The following is a 19,717-nucleotide window of genomic DNA, read 5'->3' as shown; positions in this document are numbered from 1 at the left end:
CGTGTTAGAAAGAACAGTTACGCTGTTAACACTTCACATTCTAAGAAGTCTCAAAGAAATCAATTAGTACCATGATTCAATTATGCATGTGTCCTTATCCCCTTCGGTCATGAGTAACGATCGACTGCCGATAAATGTGTGATATCCACATAATTTATGCGAAGATGCTGGAGTCTGTATAGAAAACAACTCAATGTGGGATGAGAAAGACTCTGAGCATTTTATGTAGAGGCCCCATCATAATGACACCGTAATTAAATATTCATTTATTGTAGAGCTAGTCATGCCACTTTTATTCATTATAAATATTGAATCACGCGCTCCAATTACATGCACAGTTTAATTATTGGGTGCAAACACTACAAGGAAAAAAAAAGAAAGATATTTCGCAATTACTACCGAAACACTCCACTTCAAACGTCCCATGAAACACGATAATGCCTTCAGCAAAGCGGACGTCTGAAGCGATACATTTCACTCAGATGTGCAATGTGAATACTTTAGGAAAGCATAATGTTCAATTTGCTCAAAGCTCGTTGTCTATTTCTTGCAACCACTGCGCAGTAACGGCAGAAATAAGTTGTTTCCACAAACGTGTACGCCGTGTCTGAAGGGGATATATTACCAGATGAACAAGTTTCACGTGCGAAGACTAGCATGCAGGCTTTCTAGACCCCGTGCCGATACACTCTGCGAGCAATTGGAGCGCGAGAAACTTTGAAGATTCTCCGACTTGGTTGAACCCCAGTCACTCGCACGGTCAACCAATCGATCAATCAATGAACGAAAGCGGTAACTTTGGGCTCCCGCACAATTTACGCTGCATCGTGCGAAACAAAAAGGCAAGCTCCGTAAAGTACTGGGCCTTAAGTCATGTTGCATGAGTGCATTCTTTCTTCGCATAATTTTCGTTGACTGTTTTGCAGGTTCAACGTAATTTATGTGATTGGATGTCATTTCTTTAAGGGCGATCGAAAGCGAACGGAGACAGATGCGTTTCGCCACATATTCGGCCGCGGATCGTCCACGCTTCGAGAGGTACTTAAACTACACGGAGGTAAGAATCCCACACCTCTCTCTCTCTCTAACATTGTTACCAATGTTAACGGGACGCTGAAGAAAAATATGATTAGAACTGTAGTAAATTACCCTTCTGAAGTACCAAAAAAAGCCCATCTTACGACGAGAAGAAGCTTGGTAATCCAAAAAAAAAACTAACGAACGAAGCAAGGACCGGTGGCGACGCCACCTTGAAGTTAATTAACGCACCAGGTTGTCGTGACGTCATAAATGACGACTGTGTCTACTCGGGCCTAGTTACATATTTATCAGCAAAACGGCGCCACGTCGTATTCCGAAGCTCCAAATACCGAGCAAAGCAAGTTTCGATAGCGCCGTATCCTATGTTTACCGCATTGTAAGTGGCACGTTCTGTCTCAGTCACACGCGTACTTTCTTCTCCAGCTGAAGTACGCCGTCCAAGAGTACGCCAAGGAGTACGACCACGTGACGTACGCGACCATTGGCCAATCCTACGAAGGCAGGGGCCTCATTGCTGTCCACGTGAGTGTGCCCGATTTCTCGGTGACGCTAAAGGGACACTGAAGGAAAATATTAACTGGAGCGATAGGTTGAAAGAATAGCCTTCTCTAATAACGAGTTTGCCATTCGTGGCTAGAACAGAGCTTCCGTGAGCGAGGAAATGACGAAAAATGGAAAAAAGTCCTTGTGGCGTCACCTATGTTGTATTACGGTGTACATCTCGTGTGAGGCCAGCACTTGCTGGTTCACAGTGTGTGGCAGAGAGGCAGGTCACGTGGGTACTACGTCAACTCGTCCGGCCGGGCGCGGGCGATTCAAATTGAGAAGCAGCAGCGTTACCTTCGGTGGTAGGTTTCAACGCCGCAAACATATACAATTGGCACGCGGAAAACGATGATAGACTTCCAGATGAATAATCAGTCGATCTAACTAATCTTAATATTTTTGTTTCGTGTCCCCTTGAGCCTAGCCGTGAACGTTTATTGTTAGGTTTTGTTAGTGTGGTAGAAGAACGGCTGCTCTTATTTTGAGAGCAGGCTGGACAACCCGGAAAAGATGAAAAAAGAAAAAGAAAATACGGGTGTCAGCGTCCCGTAGTGAAGCTCCCGCAGAACCTTGCAGTTACGTCACGTATTTTGACAGTGGTCAACCACTTGTGTATCGGGGTGAAGAAACACTACATGACCCCCCTCCTCCACATTTTCTTTCCAAAGAAACTCAATATAGCATGCTTGCACGAAAACTGCCCAAATACTAAAGCGTATATTAAAATCAGTGATCTCACACGCACCGGATCGGACGTTTCGGCGCAATGGTAAAAAAAACGAAGCTTGGTCATTATTCATTTCATTAGAGATTAACCTTCTGCAATAAATGTGAAAGCCGCTGTGTGTTTTTTGAGAGATAGTGAGCTAGATATACGACTGTAATAAGTGTTTTCAGATAATTGTTATTTAATTTCTTTCTGTATTATTATTCTTGTTTTTCTCAATGTCATCATCTCCTTCACTTCCTCCCTCTCCTTTTTTTTTAGCTCTTGCCCACAGCGCAACGGTGAGTAGCAGGCTACAACATAGTATTTCAGGCCGACCGCTTAGTCTTACTCTCATTATGTATGCATATATTGAGAATGACTTGCTCTCCTGAGTTACTGTTTAGCGACACTTTCCCGACAGGAACGTGACGTCACGGGCATGCCATTAGCGACATCCAGGAGCGCAGCGTTACGGAAACGAAATCAATACAAGCTAAAGTTATTTTTGGTCGACAAGACAAACGCTAGGGCATGCCCCCCATTTCGGTATTTGCGCAAATAAAACGCGAGACTTAGTTTTGTTTCGCTCTGTCGTTTTCTTTTATTTTATTTTACTTCCCATTTTCATTCGCGACCTTATACGTTCCCGGGGAATATTTAGCTCGGTCTCTCGTCAAATACTTCCCCGAGTGCGGACAGTACAATGCTAACACTGTTTTCATTTTTCTGATTGGTTTTCCCTATGCACAGATCAAGGCCAAAGCGAATTTGCCCATAGTTTTCATGCAGTGCGGAATCCACGCGAGGGAGTGGATCTCACACGCCACCTGCCTGTACATCATTGATCAGGCAAGTGCGATCGCAACAATGCCACGCGCATATACATTGTTTACCCTTTGCCGGTGGCCGTCTTTCACCAGATTATCACTGTTAATGAGTTATGACTGGGTGCAAGACGCGTCTATATTGTATGCCAACTTCCTTCGACGACTTCGCTAATGTTATAAGACAAAAGAGGCGGGTTTCACCAGTTTGCGCGCGCGCTTTGCGAACAGTGTCGCGATGCATTCCCGAGCGCATGCAAGCACCACGCGTTTGCACTGGAATCTACACCGCAATTCGTGTAGTGCAGTGCAGACGGAGCCAAACCGTGAGATTAGATACCGGGGACCGCGCTCGCTATCGCTATCGTTGCGATTTCAGCGTTGCTCGTTGGTCTGGGCTCAAATTCGCCCGACTTAAAGAAGCGAGATTCTTAGCTCCCAGTTCTTGGCGGTGTTTTAGCCTTCGCTGCCTCCACGACGTGACAATAGACAGTTTCAGGATACCGTTGGCGAGCAGACGTAAACGGTATGTATACGTACGTAAATAAAAAAAATAAAACCGTACTCAGTGCGCATGCTCCGTACGCTACTGGGCTTCGCTCTTAATCCGCGCGCCATCGTAAGGTATGTTATCTGGCATATTTTCCATGCGTAATGTTTACGTGACAAATAGCTTTAATTCTCAAACATCGTAGCTACAACGAAATCGTATGTGGTAAATGGGGGGGGCACTGCGCTTCAGTTCAGGTCAAAGACGTCACTGATTTTTTTAGGAAGGTTTGTAGTTGCCATAAATGACCCGCCGTGGTTGCTCAGTGGCTGTGTTGTTGGGCTGCTGGGCACGAGGTCGCGGGATCGAATCCCGGCCACCGCGGCCGCATTTCGATGGAGGCGGAAATGCGAAAACACCTGTGCACTTAGATTCAGGTGCACGTTAAAGAACCCCAGGTGGTCGAAATTTTCGGTGTCCTCCACTATGGTGTGCTTCAGAAAGTGGTTTTGACACGTAAAAGCCCCTAATTTAGTTCCCATAAATGAACAGAACACGCGCTGATCGGCTTGCTGTCTACGATGAGTGCGTGCGCAGGCAAAAAAAAATTGTTTGCTCTCGAATAAATACCTTATTCGCGCGAATGTTTTAAGTCTCTTCAATTCAATGAAATACTCCGCTAGTTCCACAGACCTTATTAAAACCAGGGTTAACTGCATAATGATGTTGTGTGTTCCTTCGTTTATTCTTTCTATGTTACACCACGTGACTACGCATTGACGCTGCAGCTGGCGACGCGCTACGAGAAGGACGAAGAAATCCGCCGTCTGGTGTCCGCGTACGAGTGGCGTATCCACCCGGTGGTCAATCCTGATGGCTACGACTACACACACACCAAGGTGTGGCAATCATCTTATTTATTTATTTATTTGCCTATTCATTATTATTACTATTATTATTATTATTAGTAGTAGTAGTAGTAGTAGTAGTAGTAGTAGTAGTAGTATTAGTAGTAGTAGTAGTAGTAGTAGTATAGTAGTAGTAACATGATAGAAATACATTTCGGTGCATAATTACGGCGGCGGCTACTCTTTGACTCTTGAACAGTTGGTACAGTTACAAACAATGTTTGCTGTACATTCACACACGGTTTTCCAGGAGGAGGAGTGGGAGAGCAGTTGATTAACGAACACTCAAACACCGTTGCCATATAGCAGTCAAAACAACACCACGACATAGTACAATGAAACTCCCAAAGCAACAATGCGAACAACGGTATTACCCCCTACTGAGTAGTCTGCGGTCTAATTTCATTAAAGACAATTTTTAGTCGGCGTCTGTGCATGTCGTGATGAGGGAAAGCACAAACTTCGAAATTTCAGTCGCTGCGCAGAGAAAAACCGCCCCTCGTAACTATCGCAGTGACTGTGCCATAATTCACGAAAAGCAGCGTTGGACAGGAGCGCGTGCTCGTAAAACAAAGTCGCACGTCCCTATGTTCTTGCGCTTGCTAGCGATATAATGAAAAATTTAATGAACAAAGAGAATAGTGGTATTTAGGCGCACGATTTTTTTTTCCATATTCGCAAGCATACGAAGTAAAAGGCATTCAACGTAAATAATTAGCGTAGTGGAAATTAATGACGTTTAATTGACACGTAGAAGTAATCACGAAAAACATTAAAGTGGATAAAAAAAGGACGAGGATGTGCTACATTCTCTGTTTTGGACCGCGAGGGGCGCTGGTAAACACCCCCAGACAGGGAGCCTGCAAGCAAGCGTTGTTTAAGGGTGGCGACAACCTTTGTAGAGGTACTTGCTGCCGCCAGCTAAACTGGCAGGTTAAATTTTCTGACAAAACAAAATGGCGAAAGACCAGCCTACAGACCACGTTCGCCGCAACCCTTGGTGACGTGAAACTAATTCACTTTTTTTTAAATAAACTTGTCTCAGCAGCCAGAGACATATAGCGTGTCTGAGCGCCGTACACGCCACGTTTGTGTTTTAGTTAAACAGGTTAGCAAGCACAGCTTTTATTACAGCACACTTCTAAAAACACCCTTTATGTATTACGTACAATTGGAAGGCAACGACAATGCTTAATGCGGTTCACATTCTTCGCGTGAGATAATACTATCCCGAGCACGCCAGCGTGCCTCATAACTTGTCGATTCGTACGTGTTCCAAGACATGCAATAGACAAAAAAAAATAAGTTTAATGCGTTAAGAGGAAAATGCAACTAGTATATTAAATATGCATGCAGGTTTCGTGTGTGCATTGGTATAAAGCTAAAATAAATAAATTTCATAGATAGTGTGCCAACATGGGTACATCAAAGCATGACGAAAAAAAAAGCAGGAATGTGAGATCGAGGACCAAAATGGCTACTCACCAAATTCGGCGGTAAATATCGGTCAAAGTTTTGGTGTTGTCACCGCCCTGAAACAGCTCTTGCATGTAGGCTCCCTACTCCCAGGGCTAGTCTCGCATACACGTTCACAAATACCCAAGAAAATAAACGGAAAGATGGCCGCCGCGGTATAGCTTGACATGGCAAAGTGCCGCAGGCATAATGCGTACGACGTGGGTTTCAGCTTCCACCTGAAAACAAGTCATCTTTTCGTCAACTTTCGTACCTCTGTACCTTATTACTACTACATGTTACTTAAACGAAACAATTACCTTCGCTTACGCTCTCGCTTCAATGGTTGCTTCGTGGGTGGGTGCTAGACAAAATTTTAAACACACAAAATGGTTAACACACTCTTAAGCGAAATTACACCCTTGGGGTCATATCTTGCCACGCAACGACAATCGTCATCTGTCTTGTCCGCATTTCCTTTCTTTAACGCCGCGAGCCCGGCACTTCCAAGCACGGTGCTTCCAAGTCACGAACGGCATGCGCGTTATTAGGATGACAGAGCATTCGCGACAGGAAAGTAACGAGCGCAGCGTTTTCAAGAAAGGAAACGCAAGCAAGGCAGATGACGATTATTGTTGTGTGGCAGAAGGGGCAAGCCAAAGGGTACAACTTTGCCTAAGAGTGTTGTGTGGCAAATATACACCCCAAACACTCTTAGAAAAATTTACACCCTTTAGGGCTTATCTTGTCCCACAACGATAATCGTCATCTGCCTTGCCCGCGTTTCCTTTCTTTAACGCTGCGAACCCCGTACTTCTCAGTCACGAACGGCATGCGCCTTATCAGTGTGACGCAGCATTCTCGACAGGAAAGTAGCGAGCGCCGAGTTTTCAGGAAAGGAAATGCAAGCAAGGCAGATGAGGATTGTTGTTGTGGGACAAATTTACACGCCAAACGGTGCAACAGTTTTAAGGGTGAAGGGTGTACATTTGTTTAAGAGTTCAGGAAAAATACATATTCGAAGCGATCGACAGTGGGCGGACAAAAGAAGGCCGGGGCAAACGTTCCGACAACGGCCCTCGTCTTCCTCGGGGCCAGCCATAAAGTTTCTCACTGTAACACCTAGAGGGAAATCTGGCGCCACCGTCTATGGGAGTTTCCTATGGGGCGCCGTGTCGTCATGGGAATGACGGTATATGTGTCTGCGAGGCTCGTGTTGGCTGGTGTTCTAAGAGGCTTCGTCTAGGACGGGGATTCGGTCACACAAATAAAGCGTTCTTAAAGTAAAATCTTCATGAAATGTTTCAATTCCCGCATATTACATCCTTACTCACCTACAATGCCCGACCAAGCGAAGAAAAGCAAGAACAGACGACAAACTGTTTCAAAGCGAGCGCGAAATCTCGTCGTCTGTCCTCCAACTTTATCGGCCCGCTGATACTTTTTACGTTTCATATAATTGTACATGCAATAACAAGTTCTCATAGTTAAACGAAACATACTTTTGTGTAATAATAAAGCTAAAACTGCCTTTTGCGTGCTGTTTCAGTAGAAAATTCATCATTGTGACAGACGGAACTGTGCTTGCCTATGGCTCACCGAGAACGATGCCAATCTGAAGTCACAATATACCGGCATTCCGATGCATACCACAGCGCAGCAGCGCCAGATTTCCCTCTAGGCAATATGGTGAGAAACTCTATGCTCTGTGCACGTCATGGTCTCGCGGCAGGCACGTACCCAGGATTTTTTTTCGGGGGGGGGGGCCCACCACCTCCATCATCATCATCATCATCACCCTGTTTTATGTCCACTGCAGGACGAAGGCCTCTCCCTGCGATCTCCATTTACCCCTGTCCTGTGCCAACCGATTTCAACTAGCACCCGCGAATTTCCTAATTTCATCGCTCCACTTAGTGTTTTGTCGACCTCGATTGCGTTTTCCTTCTCTTGGTACCCATTCTGTAACCCTAATGGTCCAACGGTTATCTAACCGGCGCTATACATGACCTGCCCAGCTACATTTTGTCCTCTTGATGTCAATTAGAATATCGTCTATACCCGTTCGCTCTCTGATCCAAACCGCTCTCTTTCTCTCTTAACGTTATGCCTAGCAATCTTCGTTCGATCGCTCTTTGCGCGGTCCTTAACTCATTCTCGTCTCTGCCCCATATGTCAGCACTGGCAAAATGCACTGTTGCACACCTTACTTTTCAATAATAATGGTAAGCTTCCAGTCAGGAGCTGGCAATGTCTACCGTATGCGATCCAACCTATTTTTATTCTGTGAATTTCCTTCTCATGATCAGGGTTCCCTGTGATTAATTGACCTAGGTAAACGTACTCCTTCACAGTCTCTAGTGGCCGACTGGCGATCCTGATCTCTCGTTCCTTTGCCCGGTTATTTATTATTATCGTCATCTTCTGCAAATTAATATTCAACCCCACTCTTACACTCTCTCTGTTAAGGTCTCCAATCATTTGTTGTAACTCGTCTGCGTTGTTGTTGAATAGAACAATGTCATCGGCAAACCGAATGTTCCCGAGATATTTGCCGTCGATCTTTACTCCTAAGCCTTCCCAGTTTAATAGCTTGACTTCTTCTAAGCACGCAGTGAATAGCTTTGGAGAAATTGCGTCTCCCTGTCTGACCCATTTCCCTATAGGTATCTCCCTGCTTTTCTTGTGTAGAATTAAAGTAGCTGTAGAACCTCTGTATATATACTTACGCGAAGGACGAGCCAGTAAGACGAGAAACTATTTACAGATTATATTTACAACAACGGTTGCAGCGCTGACCGGTTAGATTCACAGCGCGAGCCCAGTTTGTTCTTCCTCCTCTTTTCTGGAGCGATGGCGCCCACGCACCTCGTTCAAACAAACAAATACCACACACATGTAGCAATATTTTTCAAGCTTTTTACGTAAGCGTTCTGTACTCCTTGATTACGTAGTGCCTCTAGACTGCTGGTATCTCTACTGAATCAAATGCATTTTCGTAATCTATATAAGCCACATAGAGAGGCTTATTGTACTGTGCAGATTTCGCGATAACGTGATTGATGACATGGATGTGATCCATTGTAAGGTATCTCTTCCTGAAGCCAGCCTGTTCCCTTGGTTGACAAAATCCAGTGTTGCCCTTATTCTATTGGAGATCATTTGGTAAATATCTTATATAATAGTGGGAGCAAGCTAATGGTCCTATAATTTTTCAATTCTTTAACGTCTCCTTTTTTGTGGATTAGTATAATGTCTGCATTCTTGCAGTTTTCTGGGACCCTTGCAGTCGATATACACTTCGTATAAAGAGCCGCCAGTTTTCTAAGCATCATGTCTCCTCCATCTTTGATTAAATGGACTGTTATTGCACCTTCTCCTCCCGCTCTTCATCGTTTCATGTCTTGCAGCGCCCTTCTGACCTCATCGCTAGTTATAGGAGAGCTTCTGTATCCTGTTCATTACTGTTTCTAAGTGAGGTATCGTGACTCCTCTGGGTACTGTATACAGGTCAGCTTAGAATTTTTCCGCTGCTTTCACTGTATCTTCGAGATTGCTCATGATATTATCCCTCTTATCTTTTAGTGCATACACCATGGTGTGTCCTATGCCAGGTTTTATTTTTTTTTTCACTGATTTCAGGCTGCGTTCATTTTTTTACGGCTTCTTCAGTCTTTCACATGTTATAGTTTCGAATATCAGTTATTTTCGCCTTGTGGATCAGTTTTGACAGTTCCGCGATTTGCGTAACGCTGTGCGGCCGCCAGTCCCATACAACCGCGTAGAGCGCAGGACTCTGCTATTCTAGACGTACTGCGCTCACCGAGAAAGGTTAGAAAAAAAACCACATAAGCACAGCAGAGAAGTGGCTACGTGAGGCGGTTCGACCGATAACTGTAGAAGCGTCATTCAAAGCAAGTAATTAGTCTCCACTTCCGGCGGCGTTTTCTCTACTTCCTCTTTAAATAAAAAGATGTTGATCCATAAATATTCTCATAAACAACGGTTAACATTTTTATTATTCGTTTTTGCTTGCAGTTTGGTTGCTGCGTTGGCTCTCTCCCTTAGTAGATCGCTTAATTTCTCAACTCCTTGGGATTTTTGTTTCTGGTTTCCAATTTTGCACGAAAAGTGCTATACAATTAAGGAAAAACAGACGAGGTAACTGGCGACAGTCATCTTGCTTATGGGTTTAAGGGTTATTGCAGGGTTTCATGATGGACGCTCTTTCACATCATTTTATTTCCCACCTTATCTAACCCATATCGTGTGTATATGGTTCCGGGCATCTGCCAGCATCGCGGCGAGCCGTAACTCAAGGAAATAATGAAGCAAAGGGAAAAGGTAAACGCAATTGGTGCTTTCTCCGGCCGCAACTCGTCCCATGAGAGTACAGATCAGCTGAGTAACAGCCGCATCCCTCTCCTGGTTCCAGGATCAGCCTATACAAAGAAGGTTGAACTAACAAAAGCAACAGCTATGCGCGTGACGGTTGAAAAGATGGTGACAACTGAGAGCATCTCGAGTTAATCGCGCGGGTGCGGAATCTATGAGAAAACTGTCCTTCACATTACAAGAAATGCCGATAACTACCGCCATCTAAAAGGAGTGAAAAAGGCAGCATAAGGCTGACCGATGAACAGCTGCCAAGTCTCAACATTAATGTGGCGGCGCTTTAGGAATGTGTGAGGAGTGTTGGCGTGGGTCGGTGGGGAGGTGGGGGGGGGGGGGGTATGCCACTTGATTTCGGGGGGGGGGCCCGGGCCCCCCCGGGCCCCCCCCTGGGTACGTGCCTGTCTCGCGGGATCGAAAATGCGCAAACGCGGAACGTAGGTAACCTCCTCGCGTCTTGCGTACGCACGTTAAATCTACGCTTCGATTGTGCTGCTCGTGGACACACACACAAAAAAAGGCTGCGTCTCTCTGAATCACTAAGAGGGCGTCGACTTCGTCCCGCGGGAGCGCTGTAAAGAACCGTTGATCTAAAAAAAAAGAAGAAAGAAATCTGCGAGACATTTTGTGGCTCGAGCCCACGGAGCCAATGTACCACGAGGATGTGCTAAACGCGCAGATCGCACTTGGCTCAAACACCCGGCTTGTCGTGAACCACGACCTCCGTGATTAATCAGTACGCCCTCGCGCTCTCCTTTATCTCGGAGGCCATGCCAGCACTAACTTGGCTGCAGTAGCTGTTAGTGTCTACCAACAGAGGGCGCGAATGAGCATGCGGAAGAAGAGTTACCGTATATGCTTAGCCATGCAGAGTAAGTCTAAGCGGAAACAATCGCTCTATTGTATCTGCGAGACCTGCAGGCAGGTAATTCTGCGTACGCGAAAGTTTCCGCGTTCCGAAGTGCTGCTCTGGTGGACATTGTCGAATTCCGCCATATTGCCGAATTTGCCATCTGCCTATCTTGTCAGCTTCACAAGGCATCTTTGATTGGCTCAAAACGTCACCAAAGCGGAGTCCGACGACATGCGAGTTCGAATCCTCCCCCCCCCCCCCTTCCTCATCTGGCATTTGGCGTTGACCACACGAATTCTCACGTCCGCATTTCTCAAGTGGTTCTACGCGCGTGAATGTAAAACGCATGGCTTATCGCTACTCCGAGGGAACCTAGATATGGTGCCCAACCAGTGGTCGCTATTAAAATTGATCTCTTCGCCAGGACCGGTACTGGAGGAAAACCCGCTCCAAGAGCAGCGCCTCGGAGGAGTGTCTGGGAGCCGACGCAAACCGAAACTTCGAAACCCGCGAATTCTGTAAGACGTTTGATGGTGAGTATGCAATAACACAATACTGCAAGATACACGTGTGAGCTACAGTTGGCGTCTCTCATAACAGCGTAGAAACCGTGCGAAAACGGGACAACAACTCGTGAAACAACAACAAAAACAGTAATCCTGAGTTAAGCTGCGCTTCCAACCACGACGACAGCGGCCAAGCACAGTCGGAGACCGTCGACATCTGATATACGGGTCAGACAGAAACGTCTCACACTCTTAGAAAAGTTTACACCCTTTGGGGCGTATCTTGGCCCACAACAATAATCGTCATCCGTCTTGCCCGCCTTTCCTTTCTTTACCGCGGCGAGCCCGGTACTTCCCAGTCAAGAACGGCATGCGCGTTATCAGTGTGACGCAGCATTCTCGACAGGAAAGTAGCGGGCGCCGAGTTTTCAGGAAAGGAAACGCAAGCAAGGCAGATGACGATTATCGTTGTGGGACAAATATACACCCCAAAGGGTGCAACAGTTTTAAGAGTGCATCGTACATTCCAGGGTATACTCTCTGGTGCTCGCGTGAGTTCTTCACTCTTAAAACGGTTGCACCGTTTGGGGTGTATATTTGTCCCACAACAATAATCGACATCTGTCTTGCTTGCGTTTCCTTTCCTGAAAACTCGGCGCTCGCTACTTTCCTGTCGAAAATGCTGCGTCACACTCATAAGGCGCATGCTGTTCGTGACTGGAAAGTACCGGGCTCGCAGCGTTAAAAAAAGGAAACGCGGGCAGCACGGATGACGATTATTGTTGTGGGACAAGATACACCACAAAGGGTGTAAATTTTTCTAAGAGTGTAGAATGTACAGTGCTCAGCGATGGAGCCGCGATATACTCTGACCACATGGCGGCCGGCACTTTTACTGCGAAAGCAACTACATGGACACTGCAGGCGAATTTCCACCGTCGCCGTCGACGCGAGGTTCTGTATAAACTCCCAAGTGCGATAAGTTCGCGGCCGCGCCCCATGTGCTGTACACTCTTAGGGCAAAGTTACACCCTTTGGGGTGTATCTGTGCCACACAACCATAATCGTGATCTGCCTTGCTTGCGTTTCCTTTCGTGAAAACTCGTCGCTCGCTACTTTCCTGTCCAGAATGCTGCGTCACACTGATAACGCGCATGCCGTTCGTGACTGGGAAGTACCGGGCTCGCCGCGTTAGAGAAAGGAAAAGCGGGAAACACGGATGACGATTATCGTTGTGGGACAAGATAAGCCCCAGAGGGTGTACATTTTTTTAAGAGTGTACACTCTTGGAAAAATGTACACCCTTTGGGGCGTATCTTGCCACACAACAATAATCATCATCTGTCTTATCCGCATTTACTTTCTTTAACGCTGCGAGTCCGGTACTTTCCAGTAACAAACAGCATGCTCGTTATCAGTGTGACACAGCATTCCCGACAGGAAAGTAACGAACGCAGCGTTTTCAAGAAAGGAAATGAGGGCAAGACAGATGACGATTATTGTTGTGTGCCAAATATAAACTCCAAAGGGCGTACACTTTTCTTAGAGTACACTGTAAGAGTGTAGGTGCTGGAGAGAGCATACGAGGGTGAGCCGAGAGGCATGGTGGCTTGGTGCGGCGGGGTCTTCTCGTGTGCGCAAGAGAGGAAGGCAGGCAGGCTCAAGTTTTCGTCATTAATTTATCCGTAAAAATAAAATTACGTGCGTTGAATTCTAAAAGGAACAAAAGCTCAAATCAGCGAGTTTCGAAAGCAGTTCCCGCGTCAAAACGCCCAAATATATATGACGACACACTTGAAATCCCTGACGTCGCAACGTCACATTGACGTACCGGCGCGGCGTTCCGGTTTTGAAGTGAAACTCAAGACGGTGAAGTTCGTGTCTCTTTTTCTTCATTACTTATCAAGCGTTTACCGCCAAATTAATGAAGATTGACTGTTGATTATTGATTTTATACTTTAAGCTATCTTAATTAAGCACCCTACACAGATGGTATATATAGCCAGCAATGCAGCTTCCCTGTCCTTAATCTGTCCTCCGCGGAAATATGAATCAGTTGTCTTAATGAAACAACAATAATTCAATTACTTTATTTGATGAGTGAGGGAGGCGTTGCCGTATTAAGAGTGCGGCAATTTAATTCATTTTTGGAGTGACTCAATGAGTGCATCTTGCTGCTGCGGTTCACTCAGTTTGAATCAATGTTTGACATTCGTACTATACGCTAGCTAGACGACAACTGCTCTTTTCACCCACTTTCATTTCGCGGTTTCTTTGTTGTTTTCCACATTTAACTTTCAACCTCAGCTGACTACTCCTGTGCTTCCCTTGGCTTCTTTGCCTGTTCGCTTGATATATAACGGTCGCGATTAACAAAGAAAAGTCGAGCCCCTTTGTTTGCCTTTTCTTCTTGTTTAGCCGTCTTGGAGCCACATAAGACACACGAAACACTTCAAACTAAACGTTTTCTCAACCCGTGCAAACAATAAATACATCGCGCCCTCGCAAGTGCACCTTCCCATCATTACGCACCCAGAAGGCAGACATATGACACACAAGTGGCTTCAGACAAGAGCCGTCGGGAACAAGTGCAGATAACTAAATTAAACCTGACATATATCGCAAACAATACATACATCATGCCGTCGCAAGTGCACCTTCCCATCATTACGCACCCAGAAGGCAGACATATGACACACAAGTGGCTTCAGACAAGAGCCGTCGGGAACAAGTGCAGATAACTAAATTAAACCTGACATATATCGCAAACAATACATACATCATGCCGTCGCAAGTGCACCTTCCCATCATTACGCACCCAGAAGGCAGACATATGACACACAAGTGGCTTCAGACAAGAGCCGTCGGGAACAAGTGCAGATAACTAAATTAAACCTGACATATATCGCAAACAATAAATACATCATGCCGTCGCAAGTGCAGCTTCCCATCATTACGCACCCAGAAGGCAGACATATGACACACAAGTGGCTTCAGACAAGAGCCGTCGGGAACAAGTGCAGATAACTAAATTAAACCTGACATATATCGCAATCAAATCCGTCCATAATGCTAGCGCTGGCTATTACGATTCGTGACGCAGGCACGTTGTCCTCCCCGGATCCCTGCTCGCTCACCTACTGTGGCGACAGTGCCTTCTCTGAAGTCGAGACCCGTGCCATTCGAGACGCCGTGATGGCGACCCGGAACCGCACCGAGTTCTTCTTCGACCTGCACAGCTACGGCACCATGTGGATGTTCCCCTACGGTTACACCGACGCCCCAGTTCCCGAATACGACCAGCTGGTGAGTTCTGGACACCGGTGTCACGGTATAGTGCTGTCGTCGTCATCATCAGCAGCATCCCATTTTTTTTTTATGTACACTGCAGGACGAAGGCCTCTCCCAACGATCGCCAATTGTCCCTGTTTCGCACTAGCAGATTCAAACTTGCGCCTGCAAATTTCCTCATTTCATCACCCGACCGAATTTTATGCCGTCCTCGACTGCGCTTGCTTTCTCTTGTAACATGTTCTGTAACTCTAAGGGCGGGTTATCTGTCCTACGCATTGCATGGCCTGTCCAGCTCCATTTTTTTCTTCGCTTCATGTCAACTAGAATATCGGATATCCCTCATCATCACCATTCTCTTCCTGTCTCTTAACGTTGCTCTCAACATTTCTCGTTTCTTAACATTTCTCGGTTTTCAATTTGTTCTTGAGCTTCTTTTTGAACCTCCAAGTTTCCGCACCACAGGTTAGCACTTCTAGAGTGCCGATGAGGGTTTACCTTTCTTTTCAACGACGATGGTAAGCTCCCAGTCAAGATTCGTGCCTCACGTATGCTCCCCTTTTTTTATTCTTCAGTAAATTTTCCTCTCGCGATCAGGGTACCCTGTCAGTAATTGACCTAGATAAACGTACTCTGCTGCACAGGCTCTAGAGGCTAACTGGTAATCGTGAATTCTTGTTTCCTTGCCAGGCTATTGAACAATACCTTTGTCTTCTGCATGTTAATCTTCAACCCTACTCTTACACTTCCTAGTGCTGTACTGATACGCAACGAAGCACTTGCAAAAGATATTCTGCGCATGAGCGAAGAAGGTGCCATTGGTGACGTGCCTCTCTTCAATGAACCGTTTTGCCGCCACCTTGGGTCACTGTCCATGTGCTACGCCGTATGCGCGGACTTCACGGCGGCGGCACCAGAGGGCGCACCGTGACCAGAGGGAATGAAGCCCCTTAAACTTCGTAAAGTAGTGCCACGCTTTGAAGAATGCCGCCCTCTCCTCGCGCGCTCTGGCCGACGCCGCGTCGCTATTGGCCTAATAGCATCACGTGGGCCCTCCCGCCGTGCATCAGCGCCATTTTTGCTCGAGAAGCGTCTACGGAGTGGCGAGGAGCGAATGTTGGCGCCGTTGCTACGCTTGAGCAGTGTAGGTGGCGCCACTGTCGAGGAGGGAGCGTGAAAGAGAGGAGAAACGGGAGGAGTGAAGGCTGAGGAGGGGAGTGTCGCTACTTTACGAAGTTCAAGGAGCTTTAAGAGGGAAGCGCTTGAGCCCGGCTGCAATGCTCGCCTCACACGTAACGCATTACGCATTTCGGCTCTTCGCACACTTGTATGGTCATCGTAGATCCGCTCTGTCCGAACACTTATAGTTCGGCCGCGGCACGGAAGAGGGTGAGCCCTATTTTGGGAGAGAGGTCGTTTTGAAACACGGAAGTTCAAATCGCGATAAGATAGGAAAACGGCTAGATAGCGATAGATGCAGTAAAACCCGAATAAGTCAAGCAGGCTAGCTGAACATTTGTCCTCACTTCGCTTCAAAGAAAACGCCAATAAACACTATTACCATCATCATCATTATCATCATCATCATCATCAACAACAACAACAACAAGATCAACAACAACACGTCGTCTATTGCTCATTCTGATGTCTCATTGTTTGGAATGCATATACCGGGCGCTCCTAAGGCAGAAAAGGCAATTTGCCCATACATCTTTCAGAAGTATATTTGTAGCAAACGCATTCCGGTCACTACAAGTCTATGGAACGAACATTCAGAGATTAACACTGAAAATTCAGAGGCAGCCAAAGATCGCGAGACAAGAGACCGAAGATAAAATGGGGAGGGCGAGTGTAGAGTTATAAAGCGATAGGAAAGCATGGGGATAGCTGATATATCCTATAAAATAGTTCTCATTAAAAAGAAGTTGCAGTTGGGAGTGCTATGTAATGCTTATATCATAAACTTAATTACCAATAAGGAGATTGTATAGCAGTCTTGTTTGTATTGACATATTTCGTTCACAGCGTTATCTTTCAATATATTATTATGATCCCTACGATGAGGTTAGCTGCATTTGAAATCAAGTATAAAGATACTTGGTCTCTTAGGGTAACTAAGTGGATACCAAAGGGCAGAGGACAAACTGGTGTGATAAAGAAAAAACAGACAGACAACGTAGTTGGCGCACACATATAGCACGACTCATACATGATGATGATCATAATCATCATCATCACCATCATGAACGCACAAGAAATCTGCAGATATTCCACTGCGTCAGGATTATATTGGGAGCGAAGCGCTCGAAAGCTTCAGGAACAGCTATAGGTGGTCCTCAAGGCTGTTTCATGGATGCTTCGATGCTTGGCAGGAAGAATTTAGAAACACAGACTGGCTTCCTCATGATGCAACACATCGTCATTCATCTAAACAACACAGTATGAAGCTATCTTTTCATACTTCGAATGTGCAATATAATCACAGAGCGCGTTGAACGCACCCCGTTATTTAACTCGTTTGCATAACTTTCAATGCGTGCATTGTTCTGTCGGCACATTCCCACTTTCCGGAAAATCCTCCAGTGTAGCTGCAGCATAGACACGGAAATCAGCCTCGCAGTTTTCTAAATTTTCCTTAATCATGGCTGTCTGTCGTTTAAAACTGCTGTAGAAGATCTTTCATAATCCACACCTAAAACTTGAAAGTGATCAGTGAGTCACGTTGTATGTCACCTCGTATACTATGCACCGTCAAAAAGACGGACGTCCCTTCTTCTCGAAAGAATTGCTTTACTCGTGATATGTCCAGGAGGCACTTAGTGAATAGAACCACCTACCTACCTACGTCATCAATGCGTTCAACATTTTCGCATTCAGTTAAGGACATATGTAATTCTCTGTACTACCATCTTGCTGACATTGTGCACCTTTCTTGAACCGCTGCCTTCCGTAAGGCATTCGAGCACTTCAGGAGCACAAATAATTAATTTGCATTTGCGTCGATACACCAAATATTTGCGCATGCGAGCACCAAAGAATATGCGTGCATTTTCCTGCATTGCATGCCCCGTTCGCTCTGCGGGAGTTCAAACGCGCCAGAAGCGACATTCTCGAGCTTTCTCTTTCACTTCAGCGAGATATCGCGTGACTAGCACCGTGCTAGTCGGCGTATAGGAGCGATAGCATTCCTGGCACAACACCTTTCTCTCTCTCTCTTCATCCCCATACCCCCTTCCCCAGTGCAGGGTAGCAAACCGGACGTCCGTCTGGTTAACCTCCCTGCCTTTCCTGTCCTCTCTCTCTCTCTCTCTCTCTGGCACAACGCCAGGAACGCTATCGCCAGTGTACGACGATACGTCCGGCGTTAGCCACGCGAAATTTCTCGCAACGCAAATTTTCCTGCGAAGTGATCGCCCTATAATACCGCCCAAGAAGGTATGGCCACCTTAAAATGTTTGTTCGTACTTCATTACAGCTCAACATTTCGCGAAGAGCCGCAGAAGCCATCGAGAAAGTCAAGGGGTCTGTCTACAGGGTTGGAGCGATGTACCAGACGATATGTAAGTGGACAGCGAACGCTATAGTTTCGGAATCCACGTGCTTCCGTTTGCTTCAGTATTTTGCTAAGTGTGCAACACCGCACCGAGCCATTTAGGCGAACGATCGACGCCCTTCTCTCACTTACTACAGATCCGCTGTCCGGGTGCAGCTCTGACTGGGCATACGACAAGGCCGGCGTGAAGAAGTCTTTCGCCATCGAACTGCAGCCTAGGAACGCTGTATTTGACGCGGACTTCGGATTCCTGCACCCGAGCAAGGACATCGTCTCTACCGCCACCGAGGCATGGGAGGGCATAAAGGCGGCAGTCTCCACCTAGAGCCGTCGGCCCCAATGTTGTCCCATCTGTGGATTTTGTATCGACACCTGCAAAATTTTACCGAAATAAACATCATCGGGTGTGACCTCCCAAAGCATCACTAACTGTACGCTGCAGGGAATACGATGTAGTGGAAGCATCAGTTGTGATTTAGACTCCCTTGGGTTCTTCAGCGAGCACGCAAGGCAAAGTAGACGAGCGGCTTTTCCCGTTCTGCTTCCATTGCAATAATCGTTTTATACCGTGGTCGGGAGTCCAGCCCGGGACCGCGTGCTCCGTGGCAGAACGTCACAACCAGCGAGCCATTTATAATTATTAGCGCTCAGCCTTGCTCTTCTTTTCTAAAGCACAGGCCTTCGTCACCATCAACCTCTCTATCATTACTCTGCTGCAGTATTGTCGGTACATTGCACATTCTTTCTTGTCTTAGTCTAATAAGATCTTGCCTCCCGATATAGCTGAGTCTACAGAACCCGTCTTGTACATCTGTCTGCGATACGCTTCGCAAAGATAATCATTGACACAACATGCGTCCAACTTCATCAATCAGCCTTTGAAAAGGATCTGTGGGGATCTTGACCTGATCATCATTGTCGTTGGCGCGATGTCTCAAAGGCTCCCGTCAAAATCTTGCAACAAATTGGTCTGGAAGTTTATTCACAACCATCTTCGTGCCCACGATCAACACCTTTATCTCTTAATCTTTTTTTACTCCCTTTTTCCATTGCTACTTAAGTCAGAACTTTGATTCGGGCTTACCTCACGGCTTTTCTCTCTTTATAACTAGCTCCCTCTCATATCCCCCCTAACCGCCGGCACATTGG

At 46.2% G+C, this 19,717-nt stretch overlaps 2 protein-coding genes across 3 annotated transcripts in view; one reads left to right on the top strand and one right to left on the bottom strand.

Annotated features, from left to right (window-relative positions):
* LOC135917135 (zinc carboxypeptidase-like) overlaps window positions 1-6,367 on the bottom strand; it is a 205,942-nt gene extending 199,575 nt beyond the window's left edge. Inside the window, exons 1-2 of the mRNA XM_070524114.1 lie at window positions 6,294-6,367; window positions 6,004-6,212 (exon numbers count right to left, since the gene is read on the bottom strand). Coding sequence (XP_070380215.1) covers window positions 6,004-6,068 — 65 coding nt within the window. The 5' untranslated portion in view covers window positions 6,069-6,212; window positions 6,294-6,367. The remainder of the gene's footprint in view (window positions 1-6,003; window positions 6,213-6,293) is intronic.
* The window catches only part of LOC135917142 (zinc carboxypeptidase-like), a 21,178-nt gene extending 2,220 nt beyond the window's left edge, over window positions 1-18,958 (top strand). Inside the window, exons 2-10 of one of the 2 annotated variants that reach the window (XM_070524115.1) lie at window positions 967-1,057; window positions 1,465-1,563; window positions 2,576-2,595; window positions 3,047-3,145; window positions 4,399-4,509; window positions 11,643-11,751; window positions 14,828-15,030; window positions 18,491-18,575; window positions 18,706-18,958. In XM_070524115.1, the coding sequence (XP_070380216.1) occupies window positions 967-1,057; window positions 1,465-1,563; window positions 2,576-2,595; window positions 3,047-3,145; window positions 4,399-4,509; window positions 11,643-11,751; window positions 14,828-15,030; window positions 18,491-18,575; window positions 18,706-18,893 (1,005 nt within the window). In that variant the 3' untranslated portion in view covers window positions 18,894-18,958. The remainder of the gene's footprint in view (window positions 1-966; window positions 1,058-1,464; window positions 1,564-2,575; window positions 2,596-3,046; window positions 3,146-4,398; window positions 4,510-11,642; window positions 11,752-14,827; window positions 15,031-18,490; window positions 18,576-18,705) is intronic. The other variant, XM_065450635.2, reaches the window with a different exon arrangement.
* The last annotated feature ends 759 nt before the right edge of the window (window positions 18,959-19,717 follow it).

Source organism: Dermacentor albipictus, chromosome 8, assembly GCF_038994185.2.
Source record: "Dermacentor albipictus isolate Rhodes 1998 colony chromosome 8, USDA_Dalb.pri_finalv2, whole genome shotgun sequence".
Classification (NCBI taxonomy): Eukaryota; Metazoa; Arthropoda; class Arachnida; order Ixodida; family Ixodidae; genus Dermacentor; species Dermacentor albipictus.
The sequence above is the reverse complement of the archived record's forward strand: the minus strand, read 5'-3'. Positions and strand labels throughout refer to the sequence as shown.